Raw genomic sequence first — 18,034 nt, forward strand, 5'->3', positions numbered from 1 at the left:
TAATATCTGATTTCTTGTCTTTCTTTGATCCTTTTTTCCCTCACATTTTTCCACACCTTTAATTCCACCACAGATTTTCTATTTCCCTAAATGAAAGAAAAGTATTTATAGTTTATGTAAAATAATTTGTTAAGTGAAATAAAGTCAATTCTAGCTTAACAGAGTTCTTTTTGTTTCTTTGATTAGGTGAAATGGTCTTTACCAAAGGACTGTGTGAAAGTGTGAAAATGGTACAAAAAATCACACCTTGGACACTGTTAACCCATGAGTGAGGGTGATTGGCTTAAAGAGATGAGCCTTATTTATTTTAACATTGATTCACATACCTACAACATAAATGCAATGAAGGGACAAGATAACAATATTCAATACAGCTTTAAAATTCTCTCCGAAACAATTTGGATGCTATCTCTGTCAGTATGTGCAGAATGCATTGCTCAATAGATTATGGTTATACGTTGTCTGCATCATATTGGCTGAGAACTTTGTTCTTCTTCTAGTGCAAAGTCCAGTTGCTCATCTCTGCCACAGCCTGGGGAAAGAGAGCAGAGATCAACTATAGATAAGTTTGATGAACCATTTCCCTTCATCGAACTACAATTTGTGCTCCCTGCTAGTTGTCAGATGTCCACTGGAGTGCTGTATATATGCTGTTGACAATCTGTGAAACTCTTCTTCAGAAAGATAAAATAGTAACAAACTTTTCATTTCAGTGCTAGCTCACTTTTCTGTCTTTGATCTCCAGATCAATATAAAATTATTTCTGTAGTGCTGAAGGATGTAACACAAGCAACAGACTAAACAGAGGAAATGCAGAAAAAAAAAAGATTATTTTCCTGCCTGATAGTTTATATTCAAATAATTTTACTGAAGTTGGTCAGATTTTGATAATGTCAGAATTTGTTCTGGGCAGGAAAGAAGCCCGTAGGGCTGAGTGCAAAGGGGGAATTCAGAAAGTAAATGAGAAATGCAGTTAATTACAAGTACTATAACTAATTGTAACTGCATCACAGAGGGACTGAAAAGGGTTCCTGAGGGATGTAAAATAAATAAATAACATGGAACTGCACTGCATGTGCATTTACAAAAATGAATCATTCGGATGAATACAGTTATATGATCAATTTGATTATGAGAGGTAGGAAACACTGGGATTCAGGACAAGTCTCCACTATTAAGGATGGCATCTCCTCATGGTGCATACACATTTTGTATCACTGCACTTTTACTGGTTTCCTGGGAGTTCATTACTGAGGCTTGCTGCCATACTAAGCAGTAACTACTCTCCCGTAATGATATTCAGCAGTGCTGGTGGGACTCTCCCACCTCATCTTATTTAATTATTTATTTTAATTTTAATTCATTCTGACAGTCCCTTGAGATACACAACTCATTTTCATCAGGGGCTCCCAGGAGACAGCAATAGCAGAATACTGCTTTGCAGCTGCATGAATCATTATAAAAAAATCCATAAAGCAGGACACTTAATCTGAAGCTACAGACAAGCCCTGAGCAGTCAGAATCTCAGTATGAGAGTGTAAGGCAGCAAATGAAGGCATTTCAGAATGTTCGGTCCTTTTACAATTGCTCACATTTTGAATATTTCCTATTTGCTTGTTATCCATTTCGGATCTTCCCATCTGTACTTGCCCCCCTGTAGACTAGCTTTGCTGTCTTCATGGCAGATTGCTTTGTTTTGTTTATTTGTTTTTAAATGAATGTTTCTAGTAGACCTTTAATAGAAGGATGCTGAGTAACTCAGAATAGCTTTATACTGAGCATTAATTAGGATTTGGTTTTGATATCAGTTTACAAGAGTCCAAAACACTTCAAAGAATCTTCACTACATATCCTTCTTCCTTTAATTGTCGAACTTCTCATGTGGAAATGATTCTCCAGGCTTAAAATACAATTCAGTAACTCTTGAAGCCCGAATTCCTGTTTATAACAGAAAACAGATTCCATTGTCATCTTTCTCTCTGTTTAATTTTAAAAGATACGAGAATTAAAAAAAAAAAAAAAAAAAGAACCTTCAATTTTTGGTGTGTTTTTTAACTAATAATCTCAGAATGGAATTAAATAACAGTGTTTTTGAAACAGTCAATTCACTTAATTCATTTTCTTCTGCTTACCGTTACGCCTAAGCAGAGCAGACATTTAAGAGATGAAGAAGCCCTTTGAATTTTGTCACTTTTTAAAATTATTAATATATATATATATTAATTGTGTAAATAGCACAGTTTAAATGATCTATTTTGGTGTTTTTGAATTTACTCTGTGGATGACTTCTGAGAGGAGTGAGAAACAAAGATCTGTATAGTAAATCTTGATTTATTGCTATATTCTGCACTCATATATATTTATTCTTTTAGAAAGTATGAGTTTTCCACTAGTATCATCTTCACAGTTTTTATGAAGGAAAGTTTAGTAGTAATGATTTTAAATACATTTTAAATGTGCCATCTAAGAAATCTCAATGCACCTTATATACAGTTTTTTGCATTATTATGCACTGGTGATAGTCTTATAAACAGCTCCCAGGCATTCCCCAAGATGGAAACAAAAGGAAGAATAATAGTACTTGAATAAATAAAATAGCAGCCTTACTGTTTTGTAAGGTACCATTTAATTTAATGTACACCTGTAATATAACAATGACTTAAGTATTTACTGAAGTAGCTCATCAGCAAATATAGGAATCTTTAGGAGGAAACTTCATTCCTCAAGGCAAAACTGTTTTCTAGCATGAATAAAGAAAAAATGCAGAAAGGTGAAGAAATCAAGGAGCAACTTACAGTTAGAAACAAATGTGACTTGGAATCTCTGGATTTGTTCTCTGGTGTGACTTTGTACAACATTTAGCTGTGAAAAATTTTTGTTAAGTCACGTTTCTATGTAAAGAAGGTAACGATACCTTACTGCTGTATGAAAACTTCTGAAATGAGCTGTGAGACTTTTGAAAGATCAGCGGCTTGATCTTTCCAGAGGTTGATGGGTGATTGCACTGATATAGAAATGGAAAGAAAGGTAAAACTGAATGCTAAAAATTCATTTCTCTAGTAGAAAATACTGTACTGAGTTTCTTTTTTTTAACTCCTCCCGAGACATAGGCGACTAGTGGTCTTCCCTTACTTCAGCATAACCTTTTGTAATAAAATGAGTAGTGGCAATAGAAAATATGTCACTAATGGGTATTTCTAATGCACAGCGAAGTCTTGAAGTCCTCTTCCATTATTGTGGGAAAAAAAAAATCCTGTTTCTTTCTGTTGGCAAGTTCATATAAATTTTAATGACTTTATCGTACCTAAACAAAGCCAGAGCAGTTCTAATTTTTTTTTTTTTTTTTTGGGGGGGGGGGGGAGTAGATTTATTTACATGTTTGGAGTCTCCTAACTTGGTTGATTCTTGATATATTGAGATAAGGAATCGAAATGTTTCCTCAAAGTAATTATTCCTCTGAGGTTAAAACGCATTTTATTTTTTCCTAGGTATTTTGCTTGATATTCAACATCAACTTCTGTGTACATTTTCGTATTTTACTATTGTGTACAAAAAGATCATATTTTTCTTTTGAAGCTGAGAAAATATTGTCACTGGGAATTTAGGTCCTTCTATAAAAATAATCATTTAAACAGCAATATCTGAATTTTCTGTCAACTATCTAATTTTATGAAATTCCAGTATGGTATTGGTTGGAATTTAAGTAAAGGATAATGAGTAAAAATGCACATTTTGACTGAAAGTCTTTTTCAGTATGCTCTAATACTCATTCAGAAACCTCAAAGCCCATTTTGGAGATCTTCCTTTGAAAGTCATGATAGCTATGGTATCTTTCACAATGTTGGATCTCTGTGCAGTGTATGGAAGATAGAATTTATCTGAAATGAATTGTCAGTCCTTATCTGTCTAATGATACTGTAGCAGTGATTTTATTTAACTGCCGGACCAGATCAGCGATTTATTTGCAGGTAATCACCAATTTAACTTGCCCGGGTCACCGAATTTTTAATGAAGTGTATGTTCTTCGTAGCTTGGAAAAAAACGTGCTAATTCTTAAGATATTTTAATAAAAACAATCAAAAAGCACTTGTACAGAAAGGACTGAAACTTTAGCTACAGTGAGAGTCTTTGAGAGACTGGTTAATAAAGCTGTGAGTGTAATCTAAGGTCAAAAAGCTGAAAATTACTGGTTTTAGTGATGAGTAAGTGGCTTTCTTTTCTTTCCCTATTAGATAGAAAATGGTCGTCTGTGGAGCTCTATGGTGAAGACCTCAGAAGAAATATCAATTTTTCCAGTCAGCTTTTCATAATGTAAATATAGTTTGAGCTTCCCCCAATGGGCAGCTAAACCATGAACAAGCAGAAAAACCCTTTTTGGACTGTATTTCTGAAGCAGGCTTCACCTTCCATCTCGAGAACTTTTTAAAGGATTACAGCTGAAAAAGACAAGAGAAAGAAAACCTTGAACAGGAACCCTATCCTACAATGAGAATTACAAGTACATCTTGTATCTGCCCAGTCCTAGTTTGTCTCTGTTTTGTGCAGAGGTGTTATGGAGCTGCTCATCATGGCTCCATCAAGGTGACTAGAAATCAAACCAGGCATATAGAAGGTGAAACAGAAGTACATCATCGTCCCAAGCGTGGATGGGTGTGGAATCAGTTCTTTGTTTTAGAAGAACACATGGGACCAGATCCTCAGTATGTAGGAAAGGTAAGGTCATTATCTTTTTGTTGTTATTTTTCCATCTCCTGAAACGTAGACTGATAGAGGAAAACCAGGTATCTCCTTAGATGTCACTTCATTTTAATGGTGGGCACTTCTCAGGTTGTTATATACAAGCACAGTGAGCTTACCAGTTCCCTAAGTATGCTTTCTTTGTTTATTATAAGCAGGAATATCAATAAAAGGAAATAGGAAGAAGTTACAGTATTTCTCCTGAGCTCAACTGTACATACAGTGAATGTGGCTTACATCGGATTTTGTAGGCCCATAAGTGAATAATATTTAAATATGTCAGTGCTGAATCCTTTTCTGGAGTATTTAAAAATAAGGTTCAGTTCTACTTCAGGGAATGTAATAAATACAGTCTAGATTCAAGAACATATTAATTCAGATATGTAAGGGTGAGTTGGAAAAGGACTCCTTCAAAGGGAGATCTATCTGTGGCATTTTTATAATGAGATGCAGGTGGTTTGTTACTTGTTATAGCATATAAGAAGTCTGTAGAAACAACAGGCCCTATATTTATGTTTTTATTTACATGGTGAGTTTCAGGCATAAGATTCATGCTGATGCAGTTGTAGGCTATCCAACAGAATTCTAGTTTATTATGCGTAATATTGTCTGTGTAATTTCTGTTTTAAATTTACATTGAAAAAAAAACAAGCACAGAAATCGTTCTGTATAGCTTTATTGCAAGACGCATGACAGATGGAGTTTTCTCCCTATGAATACTGTCAGCATAATGATAGAATTTCTTATTATATAACCTAGAAGAATCTTTATTTCCGTAATGAAATTGGAGAAATATGTTAAATATGAGCGGTAAAGAAAGATGGTTAATGGGAGTAAAGCATAGAAAACGAACTATTTCATTTTGCCTTCATTTTGCCCTGAAGATGAAAATCTTTAAAATTATATTTTAGGATATGCAAAATATCCAAGGAAACCAGTAGCTCCTGAAATCACAGATGTCTGGTAGCCAGGGCGTTCAAATTTGAACAGTATCATCTCAACTCAAAATAGCAACTGGAACATTTGCATATAAGATACTGTCAACACAAAAAATCAGAAAAATACCCTATTTTGTTAGACCAGCCTTAGTAAAATGCCAAGTACTTGGTACACTGGAAATCTTTAAGATTTGTGCAGGAAATGTAGACTGGGGAATGACATTTCTAAATGGAAATACTTTGTTACATTGAATTAAAAGTTTATAAGGAAGGTGAGCTGATGAGGGAATATTCCTCCAGAGACCATGTTAGTCTGATTAACATTTTCATGTATGAGTTTGGGACAGAAGAAATATTCCATAAAAGTGTTGCCAATGTGGGGCCATGCAGGAGAATCTAAAGATTATCTGGATAGAGCCAGATAGCATGAAGGATATTGGTATATCGAGATACAGGGTAAACATCAAGACCACAGTCTAATAATGCTCGTGTAGAACAAGATCATGAATTTCAACAATTGTACACTGTTGATTCATCAAGTGTAAGGGACAGTGAAAGAGAAAAATCTGGTTATCAGATCAGTTACAGATTCTACTGTTATACATTAAATAAGGTAGATATGATTTGAAGCTGCAAAAGCTGGGATAGTGAAAACAGAAGGTAGTATTAAAGCAGCTGTACATGTTTACTGCTGTCTTCAATTTTTTTTAAAAAAAAAAAAAGTAATAATAAAAAAATTTACCTGTGAAGCTACATGCAGAAAATCCAACATTATGGTTGGATGTGGTGATGGAAGGTAAAACATGATTGGATAATTGCCATCAAAAATAATAACAGAGACTATGTATATATTTTGTAAGTACATTTCAGAGGAAACCACAGGGGAAAGAGACCTATTTAAGTTGATTCAGCTTGTTACTGAAAAAAGTTAGGCTTTGTTCACAATGAGTTAATTTAGGATGGAAATAAGAAAGTAAGTGAGATTCTCGAAGAGGCTGTTAATAGGAAGAGTGGACAGATCTGAAAGGATTTCAAAGTAAAGTCCTTGTCTTTATGATAGCATTCTCAAACATGATTGCATGAAAGAGTAGACACCTGGATTTGGTGGCCTATAGGATGATCCCTTTCAATTTTATGTTGCTATGATAATGTTGGAAATATTCTTTCATCCTCTGACCTCTGTATTAATGCTACATTTAAAAAGATCAATGAATAGGGTTGTGTTTAATCCTTTGCGGTCAGAAGCACGTTCCTTATGTAGGACATTTCTTCCTCTGTACTTAGCAATATTTTTCTTCCTTTTCCTGTAAGAATTCCCTATTGTGTACATCATTTTCTACACTGAGTACCTCACAACATTTGTAAACTCATTTTTGCAGAAGCTCTGTGGGACTTAGAGGGTGTATACTCTATATTTGGTAAATAAAGTTGCGATGGTTCTGATGATCTGAGTTACTGCAAATATCAGTCACATTACTTCATTTACTTTTAATTTGGAAAAAAAGAAATGACTAGGTGAGACTGATGTTAGTAATGAAGTTTGAGTAGTAATCATTGTGCATCAGTTGCTTTTAATTTTGAAAAATAGATGGTTAGTTGATGTTACATTTAATTATACATACCTCACAAGGCTTCATTTGACCTAATTGAATAAGAGATTTTCTTTAAAAACCCCTCAGATTATAAAAGAAGGCAATGTGAGTGTTGCCCTTTAATTCCAGTCTTCCATTCAGTGGCAGCACCCTATCAATTCTGTCAATTATTAATTTTGTAGACTACTCTGCTTCACTGGTGAGGGTTTTGCCATTTGATATCTGTCCTTTCACATTTTTCACACTCAATTTGGAAGCATCATCACAGAAAGCAGAGTCATTATGTACAATGCTGTTATAATGATTACAGTCATTGTCATGGAAATGCACACTGAGGACAAGAATAGGATAGGCCTGCAATGAATATAGTAAAGTTTCTCATTCTTATCAAGAAATGACTGTCAAGACTATGGATTATTTTACTGCTATCATCTGTTATACACCAAAAGTTAGGACAACAAGTCATCTTTATATTTTAATACCAAATGTATCTCCATTTCTCAATCACTACTTCTTTTCTGTAAGTTTGGAGACTAGAAATGTGTACAAAATTAATGTGTATTAATAATGATTATGAGACTTTTATAGGAACAAGGAACATGGCAAAGCACAGATCTTGGAAGAATTATGTTGTGATAGAAATAAGAAACAAACCTTTTGTAGATTTTAAATATTTTCCATGGTACTGGCATTATTGAACTTGTTCTCTGTTGTTTTATTTGGGATCAGTCTTCAATGTTTCATAGCTTGCTTCCTCTAAAAGACAATTCCAAAAGCAGTTTGGTATTTAAAAAGATATCTGTAAAGAAGTTAAAACCACAGTGACTTTTTTTCTACAGTCATGAATTATTTGGGGAGGCTTTCTTGAAAACTTCCTAAGATCAATGTCTAACAGTATTCAGGCAGACTGCTTATCTCTGTGTGTATGTGCATGTGTGCAGTGAAGAAATTCCATTAAGCAGGAACAAATGCCTTTGTCCCAAGCAGTTGAATCCACATAACTGAGCTTCCAGCTACAAGAGAAAATGTGAGACTTTGCATTCCCAGATGAAAACTATGCTAATTAAAACGTGACTGTGAGTACTGGAAAAGGGACTAAGCACTGTGAGCTGATGGGTGGTCAGGTACCATCCTTCTGTTCCCCATTCGGGGGAATGAAGACCGTCCTGAGGAAACTTAGAATAACTTGTGCTGTAGTGCTGCAAACTAACATTTCTCCTCCATGCTGCATTTCCTTTGCATTTCTTCCATGTTTAATAATTCATATGTCAGGAATTGGAGAGCAGATGATTTTAGGAGAGAAAAGAAGAAGAGAGTATATCTTTCAGTCTTTAAAATTCTTTTTCATTTTGAATGTCATTGTCTCCAGAGTAGCTGTCTAGTCCCTGTGATATTACTTAAAAGTTACACTGGTAGCAGGTCATAGCTACACATTCACTGTGTTTTTTGACTTTGGGAGAGAAATAAATGTGTAGTGTAAAAGAGGAGATCAATATTGGTTAGAATCTGAGTGATTCATGCTATTAGAGGGAATAGCACAAGAATGTAATGAATAAGACTGACACTTGATTTCTCTGTAGACCTTTTGGATCTTTGAAATACTAAATATATACCTCTAAATCCCCTTCAAATATACCTGCAGGGCAGGGATGGCTTTTCAGGTATTCAACTATGTATAGCTTTTTAACAACTGTTCTTCCCAAATTTGGGGGATAGAGAGTGAGATTCTTAGTTTACTCAGTTCTTTTACCTATAATAAAAAATATTTTGTTTTGATGGGGTGTGTAAGGAAGTATGGAACAGATGGAAATGAATGTGAATGCAGGAAAGAGGAAAATTTAACTCTTAAGAAGTCCTAGAATCTGTAGTAGTAAGATAAGTAAGTTAGATAAGGAAAGTCATCTCTGGTATTATGCTGAATTTTCAAGTTAATGGATCTATTAATTTGTTATTTTAGTCTTGAAAACAGAAATACTGCATAACAAACCTGTCATTCAAAATTCCTTTTCAAGTTGAAATGAAGATGTGTCATTTCATGAAATTAGTTCTAGTACAGGAAAGTGAATCTAGTCTTCTCTGATCATATCAAGACAATTTCACATCTCAGATTTAATGACAGGAAGGGAAAAATCTATCCTTCAGAATAAATGCTAAGGAAGAAACAAAAGCTGAGTTTTACAATTAAAAAGGCTTCATTCAATGGCAGAGGTTTAAGGAAAATAAAGAGTATGAGATGTTTCATCATTTTAAAAACTAGCAAAGAGTTCCAAAGTTTAGTCTAATTTAAAAAGTGGTTTAATTTAAAGAAAATTAAAAGGTAAGTTTAAATGCTGTAGTCTAAAGATTTTGCACATAGCTTGCTAACCATTGTCATCCCTTTGTAAAATGAGTGTGAGGGGCATAAACAGCATCCAGAACAATGTGCATCCAATTTTCTACCATTTAAGTTGCTCCTTTTACAAATTTAGGCAAAATAATTTTCCTTTGTCTAGTAAAAGCATGGTAGCAATGAAAACATAAATGTGCAAATGTACATTTTTCTGTTCTTTTATGGACTTTGCTTCTTTAAATTTTTACATTTGAATTTACTTATGTAGAAAAGAAAGTGCAATGAAATGGAATGGAGTTAAGGCTCAGCAAGCTTTTAAATTACAAATATAATGTGTTTGGTGTGAAAAAGATTTTTATTTGTGCTTCTTTTTAATTCTTCTAGAGATTCTTTGAAGTAAGGAAGATCAACATTGAATCAATAGAGTTAATATTTAAGGAAACATTTTAACTATTTCAATTCATTTTAAGGCTGAGAGATGTCTCCAGCTTCTTCTGGAGGACCTCTCCAGAGGAATTTGTGAGACTGAGGTTATAGATGGTGATACTGGATAAGTAGAGCTATGTACTTTAATAGATCCTTTTTTACTTTATATCACACACATACCCCTTTTACAGTTTCTCTCCTATGTGTGCCTCTTGGTTTTAGTGGACTTTGTACCCATGTTTATGGCTTTCTGCTCCCTGCTTACTCAGGTCCTCATTAATGTCACCATGAGTATTGATAAATAGCACCTTGATTCATCGCCATTTAAGTTGATGGGAAACTGACACTGATCACACAGGGCAGTGTCTATTTCTTTTTTTCTATCTCTATCTCCTACTGTTGCTCAAGGAGCAGGTTTACGAAGAAACTGAGGAAGTGGCCTCTCTCCATTGTACAGCTGTTATGTAATCTGAAGTTAGTAATATGTGACATTATATATCCCATATTATATCAGCTGCCTCATTTTCTGCTTATTTTTACAAAAAGCTGGCTAAGGACTTGCCACCCCAAATCTTTTCATACTAAAAATTCACAAGTGCACTTGCTTTTTCTTGAGTTCTGATGATAGACAGTCTCCTGTGTTGCCTCCATGCTGATAGTAACACTGTCTTTATTCACCAAATATTTTGTTTTTGAGAGGATGAGGGCACTTTATTCAAGTTCTACCAGTCATAGAATGCTGTGGACGTTTAGTTTTTATTTATTATTTCCAAATGGAATTTCTAAACATTGAAAAGTTATTTAAGGAAAAATCAAAAGAAGTAAGTGCTTTCATCAGCCTGATCAATCTGACTTTCTCCTAGCGAGTTCTTGCATTGCAATCCTGAGACAGAAAACGGCAATATACCAACTGACAAGGGCATTTTGACTTGACAGACCAAACAAACAGAAAAGCATAAGCACACTGAAGTTCAATCTCAGACCAAAGAAACGGGATATAGTATTTACCTGGTTTAACTTCATTTAAGTGGAGTGGCACCAGGGAGAAACTTGGTCCTTTATGTCAAAACAGCAGTACAGAATCTAGTATGTCAAAATAATGCTGGTTTTGTGAGGAAGCTTTATACAGTTTGTCAGTCTTGTGGAACATCAGTGCACTGTGTGGAGATGTTTGCCTCAATTAATGGTTCAAATAACTTTGGTGAGGTGATCTAATATTCTTTGAGACTCTTTATGGACCCAAAAAGTCTGTACACAACGTGACCACTACTTTTTCTTTACTTTTTTTCTACTTTACCATTTTGCAAGTTTCACACACGCATATGTTCACACTAGCAGCTGAGATTTTGAAACACTCTATACGCTGAACAACTGTAGTGATGAAACCATCATGTTTTAGATTGAACTGCTGTTTCTTCTTTAAATAGACACACTCAAGTTAAGAAGAATAAATACTTTGTACAAGACTGAATTCTTCCCAAGAGAAAGAAATGCTTTACGTGGAAACTAAAAATGTCTTGTAATGTCAAGATTTGACTAGTTGTAACTAATTCCATACATACCACTATACATAAAGAATATTACCTCCTGGACCACTTTTTAGATTCTTGGATTATTACACCCTATATTCTTCTTCTTCTTCTTCTTTTTTTTTTTTTTGAAGTACTTTTTATTTCTATTTATTTATTTATTTAATGAGGAGTTCTGTTTGCTTTCTTTACTTCTCCATTTCTGTTTGCCTAAAGCAGGTAGTTAAAATTATTGGATATGTAGAAACAAACCATTTTTCATTACAGACCAATGATTACTGCAGCCATAGACGTATATGTTCTTAGTACAAATTAACTCAATATAAAATATTTCTCTTAGCTTTTTTTTCTGTATATATAGATTTTTTCCAAACTTCTACTGAACTTTCAACCATTGCTTCAATAGGATTACATTTTTGAACTGTAGATAGAAACAATGCTATGTCAATTGAAGATTTTAGATGAGCAATTCATTCTGAAAATGGAATTGTAGTTAGCTCTGTCTGTGTAGAGGTGTGACATTAATCGCCCTCTGAAAGTTCTAAATCAATTAGCATTCACTATTCATTATTTCCAAGTAAGCCATCTGAGATCTTCTTCATTATTAATTTTGTGTTTTCTTTGTGATAAGAGTATTTTTTTGGAAAGGAAATGTGAAATCTCAGAAAATCACCGAAAGTGTTCCATGGTAGGACGACTCTCCTTCAAGTACAAGAGTATTACGGGGTTCTCATCCCTGTATATAGGGGCAAATGCATTTAGAATCTGCCTAAATTGGAGAGTAAAACAGCAGAGTGCCAGAGTGGAGTAGGATATGAAATTAGTGGTGAAAAATTCTGAGATGTTTCGACTTGTTGAAATGTCCAATATTTATTCTTTTTTCTTGGATGGTTTAAAATATTTCAATTGTGAGTTGAAAGTAGGTGGGTAGTTATGTTTTCTTGGATAAATTAATTAGAAAACTTAGCAGCAAATTTTGCAAGGTAAACTAGCCTTATTCCTGCATGAGCTATTTAGATTCTTCAGTCATTTGAATATATTGTCTATAAAATTTGGGCAGAATTGGACATTACTGAGGTTGTTTGTTGTTTCAGGGTGGATGCTTCTTCACATATTAGTGGGTAATTCTGTTGATTAACTGCACAATACATTTTTGTATAATAAACGTGTATTTTTTTTCTAACAGACCAGTGGATAAAGTAAGAAAAGTAATGTACCGGCAAAATGAAAATCACCTAGATAGTGGTGGTGAGGAATATGATGATTATATTTTAAATATCTACACTTTTCTGCTAAATAAATCACTGGAAAGGATGAAGATGAGAATTAAGAGAATCTTAAAGATTGGAGTTCTATGTAGATATGAAAAATCATCATCTCCAATAAAACTATTCTTGATACAAAGCCTAAATAATGCTAATTACTTTATTGACATTCTCTAACATTTCAAGCCGTTCTAGAGATTGCTGTGGACTTTGTTCAAACTAGATACTTGAAGTGTTATAAAATTAGGAAATATCTACAGTCTAGATAACTTCAATATTGTGGCACACACACTTTGTACAAGTAAAACAATCAAAGAATATAGGTTGGAAATAGTACAAGATTAGTTTCGCTTTATAAAGGAGTTGGTCCATAGCAGTTGCTATACAGAGAGGTTTTTGACAAATCCTTTTTTGCTTTAAAAAGAGGTAGTAATATTATGTGCAGCTGAAGGAAGATGAATTCCTTGGAGTTAGAAGATGAAGTGACTGAATTTGTATCTGAAGTGAACACTAGACAGATGTTTAAAATTGTGCTTCAGTACAATATTTAGATTAATTTGCACTGTATACTGTGTAAACTGTCTAGTACTTGTTTGTAATAAAAAATAAATGAAGAAAGTCTCAAAGCAGAAAGTACTGTGAGTATGCAAAATCATAAGCATATGTAGCGTGGTCAGCAAGTGAAAGTTTTCCCTGCTAGTTTGGCCTCCTTTACAGATTTTCCAGTGTTTAGTAACATGCTGAGTTTCCCTTGCTTCAACCACTTACAATGAGGTTAGATTATAATAGATTTCTCTGCTAGCCTTCTTTTTTTTTTTTTTTTTTTTTTTTTTTTCCTTTTCATGTCTTTTATGAGTAATCACAATTCCTTGCCTGTTTTATCTGGTTGACAACACCCAGTGCTCCAAAACCACAGGCACCAGGGGAACAAACAGCCATGTGTATGCTCAAACACATCTGGACTGATGCACACACACACATGCTTGACTGCTGAAACACTGCTTCTAAAATAGCTCATATTTCTTTAGAGAAATGTATTTTGGTATGGAACTCAGAAGTTATTTACTGATTACTCAAACCCATGACTGCCACGCAGATTTTTGGAAGCTTGGCTTACTACTACATTACCTTGCTGTCATAGTGACATTTACGAAACTTACCAAGTTGTGGCCCTTTTATGTAGCTTTACTGGAATAAAGACAACTTGTTTCATCAACAGGTTCCTTCCTGTTCGTGGAAGATAACTGAGCAAGGACTTGCACTCTGTGTTGTTTTAAATGGAATTTCACTATTATGGTGTGTCTTAAGGAGAATGCATCCTCATCAATCTATTACAGAACAGGTTATGTATGGCAGTAAGATAATTGTACAGAGTGTGGGTGCCAGGCTGGCAACCACAGCCCATTCCTGGGGCTGTGGGGCGATAGTGTAATGCGAGGCCAGAGCTGCCCCATGCTGGACACAGCCATTTCCAGCCTGCTCCAGCAGCCCCAGCACAGGGCACAGTCAGGCCCAATGGCCGAGGGTGGGTGCTTCGGGAGAGCCTGGTGAGGAAACTTATACAAGAAAATGAACATCAATGAATGCTTCTCCAGAGTCAAAAAAGTGCTTGAGAAATAATTGAGATGTCAATTCATATTTGAGCTAGCCAGCGTATCGTCAGCTTCGTCACTTACTGATTTAAGATTAGCATTTAAACATTCATAAAAACAAAATTGCCAAACGAAGAATGTAGATTTGTCTGTTTCCTCATTGCCACATGCTAGGAGCACCCCTAACTGCTTCCTCACTTATCCTTCTAAGTAGAATGGGGGAGAAAAAACAGAGTGGAAAAGTTCAGTCGATACAGACACCAGTTACCTGTTACCTTTATGAAAAAAAAAACAAACACAGACTTGTGTTGGGGAAAATTAATGCAACTTAGAACAAATTAAAAAAGAACAGGACAGAAAAAACAGAAAAATACTGAAATACCTCCCTCTCTCACACATCTTCCTTGGCCCAGCCTCACCCCTGCATCTCTGACCCCTTCAACTCCCGACCCTAAGTAGTACAGGGCTGGGGAATGGGGTCAGTACCTGACAGCCCCTCCCTGCCACCTTCCCTCTCCTCACACTGTGCCCTGCTCCAGCTGAGCCTTCCCAGGGGCTGAGTGGAAGCTCCACTTCAACATGGTCTCCTGCCCAGCACTGCCAGAGCATCATAAAATCATAGAATAGAATCATAGAATAATCAGAGTTGGAAAAGCCCACTAAGATCTAGCCCAACCATCAGTCCATCACCACCACGTCCACTAAATCAGATCCCCTAGTACCACACCTACACATTTCTTGAACACCTCCAGGGATGGTGACTCCACCACCTCCCTGGGCAGCCTGTTCCAATCCATCACCACTCCTTCTGTTAAGAAATTTTTCCTAATATCCAACCTGAACCTCCCTTGGCACAATTTGAGGCCATTACTTTTAGTCCTATCACTATCGCTCATCTCTGTGCTGGTTGTGCTTGTAGTCCCTCCTCCACCTCTCCCCCGGGTGCAGACCCGGCTGTTTCTCCCCCCTGTTGGCGGCTGCTGGCAGCGTTGCGCCCTCCCATCACCAGGCTCTCCCGAAGCGCCCACCCTCGGCCACTGCGCTTTCTAAGGTTTAAACTTCCCTCTTGTCCTTTTGTTTCTCATCATAGAATGCAGTCTGTGAAACTTAAATCACACTCATCAGTTTCTAAATGAATCACCTCTGTAAACACTTATTTTCTAAAATACAGAAGTTATTTTATAATTACAATGGACACTGCCAGTCTGTAAACATAAAATACTTTTCCTTTGCTTTTCAGGATTAGCTTTGTTTGGTTCTTGTCAAGCAATTAACTTTCATTTAAGTAGAAGATTATTAGCTGCAACTTGTATGGTTGTTGTTTTAAATAACAATGAAAAGATCACAAACACCTTTGTCTGGAAAGAAAGTGGTGATCTTCAGATTATGCTCAACTACACTGAGATACAGCCCCAGTCTACACAATGTTTAGCCAAAAGAAATGACTGCTTAATAAGCAAGCTAGTCATGAAATCTCCACAAAGCTAGACCTGATCTTAAGTAATGCTTAAAACAAAGGCTCCTGCCAGAAAGTTGCAAAGGAAGTTGGAATGGTGGGAGGAAAGGCAGAATTAAATTGTGATTGTTACCAAATGAGAGAAACAGAAAAGAGTAAAAAGTATTTTAAATTAATTGTAAAAATTAATTGTAAATCTCAGAAACGCACGTTGAAGAGATTTTTGGAAATGCTTGCAATTTAAAAAAAAAAAAAAGCATACAAACATCCTTCTTTGGAAACGTCAGGATGAGGAACATTGTCAGATATTGTTCTGCCAAGAGATGATTTATATAAGGTGTAAAGAGAGCAAAGAAAGGTTGTGGTGAAAAAGAGACTTAAAAAATTACTGCTGAAAATTACTTAGGAAACGCAGCACAGTCATTTGATACAGAATGCACTAGAGGAAGAGTATCAAACTGAGGTATCAGTGCAAAAGGCTGTGGGGAAACTCAACAGGTGAACAGTAATTATTGCATGTACTTGATGCAGTGATCCGAGAAGAAGTGCCGAAAGCAATAACTCTTGTACATAAATTCTCATCTTGATATGTAGATATCCAAGTAACGAAAGGTGCAGTGATCTCAGTATGATTAATAGTAATATAAAACTTGTATGTGGGGAAAACCAATGCCATTTAATATTAAAAGAATATAGTAAGGTAAAACAGTGATTAGTCAAGTGAAAATTTGCATTAATTATAAAGTCCACTGAGAAAATTGGAAACACTAGCCATAGAGAAATGCAGCAAAAGAGTTTTCTTAGACTGGGTGAAATTCTAATACAGATAAATATAGAATAGGACATGAGCTGCAACTCTTTTAACTGAGTTGTCAGTTACTTCTAATATGACCTTACAGTTTTGTTAGTTCCTTGAAAACCTTCCATCAGCTCTGTGCTTAGGAATAATCCAATGAGTAATCTGAATATTAGGAATTATTAGAAAGGAAAAAATAACAGGACCAAACGTGTTTACTGTTTCAATCCAGAACATACCTGCACCTCAAACACAAAGAACACTTCTCATTTTCTTCTCCTTTTCCTCATTCTTACAACAACAACAAAAAGAGATGTGCTACAAGATTGATCAAAAAAATAGAACAGTTTCTGCATGAGGAACAACTTAATCCATATGATAGGATATGCAGCTGTTCTTTCTCTTTGTTTGTTTTGAATAGAGTACTTTTCATAGGAAGAGACTGTTTTACTTTCTTGGAAGTTGTACAGGGAACAGCTGAGTGTAGGAGAGCTCTTCTGACTGAAAAGAGATGAAAAAAAGAGCTTGGTAGTGGACAGGCAGTCATGAGTAATGTGAGGAATGTGTGAATCAGGAATGAATTCCACTGTATTTTGCTTCCTTCTTACAAGCAGTAGAAATCATCCATAATAAAAATAAAAACAAAACAGAAACAGACTATGGAAAATAATCTGTGTGAAATTTTACTAATACTCCTAATTAGTCTCTCAATGATGAATTGAGGTAATTCAGCAGATAAAAAAACGCACTAAGATGTTGAGCAATCTGCAGTTTGATAGAAAATCCATTAATTTAATAAATCAGAGCTGCATATCTGCAACTGTAGGCAGTGTAAATTTGGATAAAATAAACATTGACCATCACAAACATTTGTTCTTGTATTAAGTATTGTTCCATGTTTGGTTGTGTCAGAGGCTGTTACTGATGAACTCAGCATTCCCAGTCCATCCTTACTTCTTTGATAACGATTCCTTTATATGTCTGTAATAGCATGGTAAGTCCTTTCCTTCAGTTAATGAGGAAGTAGTTTCAACATTTCTCTGTATTGCCTGAAATCAATGGGGCATGTTTCTTTCCAAGCAAAAAGGCAAACATTCATTACAATATTGTTTTTATAATTAACTATGTTTTCTGTAAAAAAAAGAAAGAAAAAAGAAAAAGGTGGGTTTTGTTTGTTTTTTTGTGTTTGTGTGTGTGTCTTGCAAGTGAACTAATGGATAGTCAGCCGCTCCAAATATTGGTGGTATTTTAGTTTTTTTTTTTTTTTTTTTTTTTTGTATTATTTGTTCCTTTTTAGTTCTGACTAAAGATGGTAGATATTTAATACTTCTTGAAAATCAGATGCCATTGATGAGGTTCTGTGTAGGAAACCCA

At 35.2% G+C, this 18,034-nt stretch overlaps 1 protein-coding gene across 7 annotated transcripts in view; it reads left to right on the forward strand.

The window, feature by feature from the left end:
* CDH18 (cadherin 18) overlaps positions 1 to 18,034 on the forward strand; it is a 238,312-nt gene that overhangs the window by 71,253 nt on the left and 149,025 nt on the right. For all 7 annotated transcript variants that reach the window (XM_085220396.1, XM_085220394.1, XM_085220398.1 and 4 more), the window contains one exon: positions 4,233 to 4,713. In XM_085220396.1, the coding sequence (XP_085076522.1) occupies positions 4,486 to 4,713 (228 nt within the window). In that variant the 5' untranslated portion in view covers positions 4,233 to 4,485. The remainder of the gene's footprint in view (positions 1 to 4,232; positions 4,714 to 18,034) is intronic.

The sequence above is a fragment of the Meleagris gallopavo genome, chromosome 3, assembly GCF_905368555.1.
Source record: "Meleagris gallopavo chromosome 3, MGAL_WU_HG_1.1, whole genome shotgun sequence".
NCBI classification, from domain to species: domain Eukaryota; kingdom Metazoa; phylum Chordata; class Aves; order Galliformes; family Phasianidae; genus Meleagris; species Meleagris gallopavo.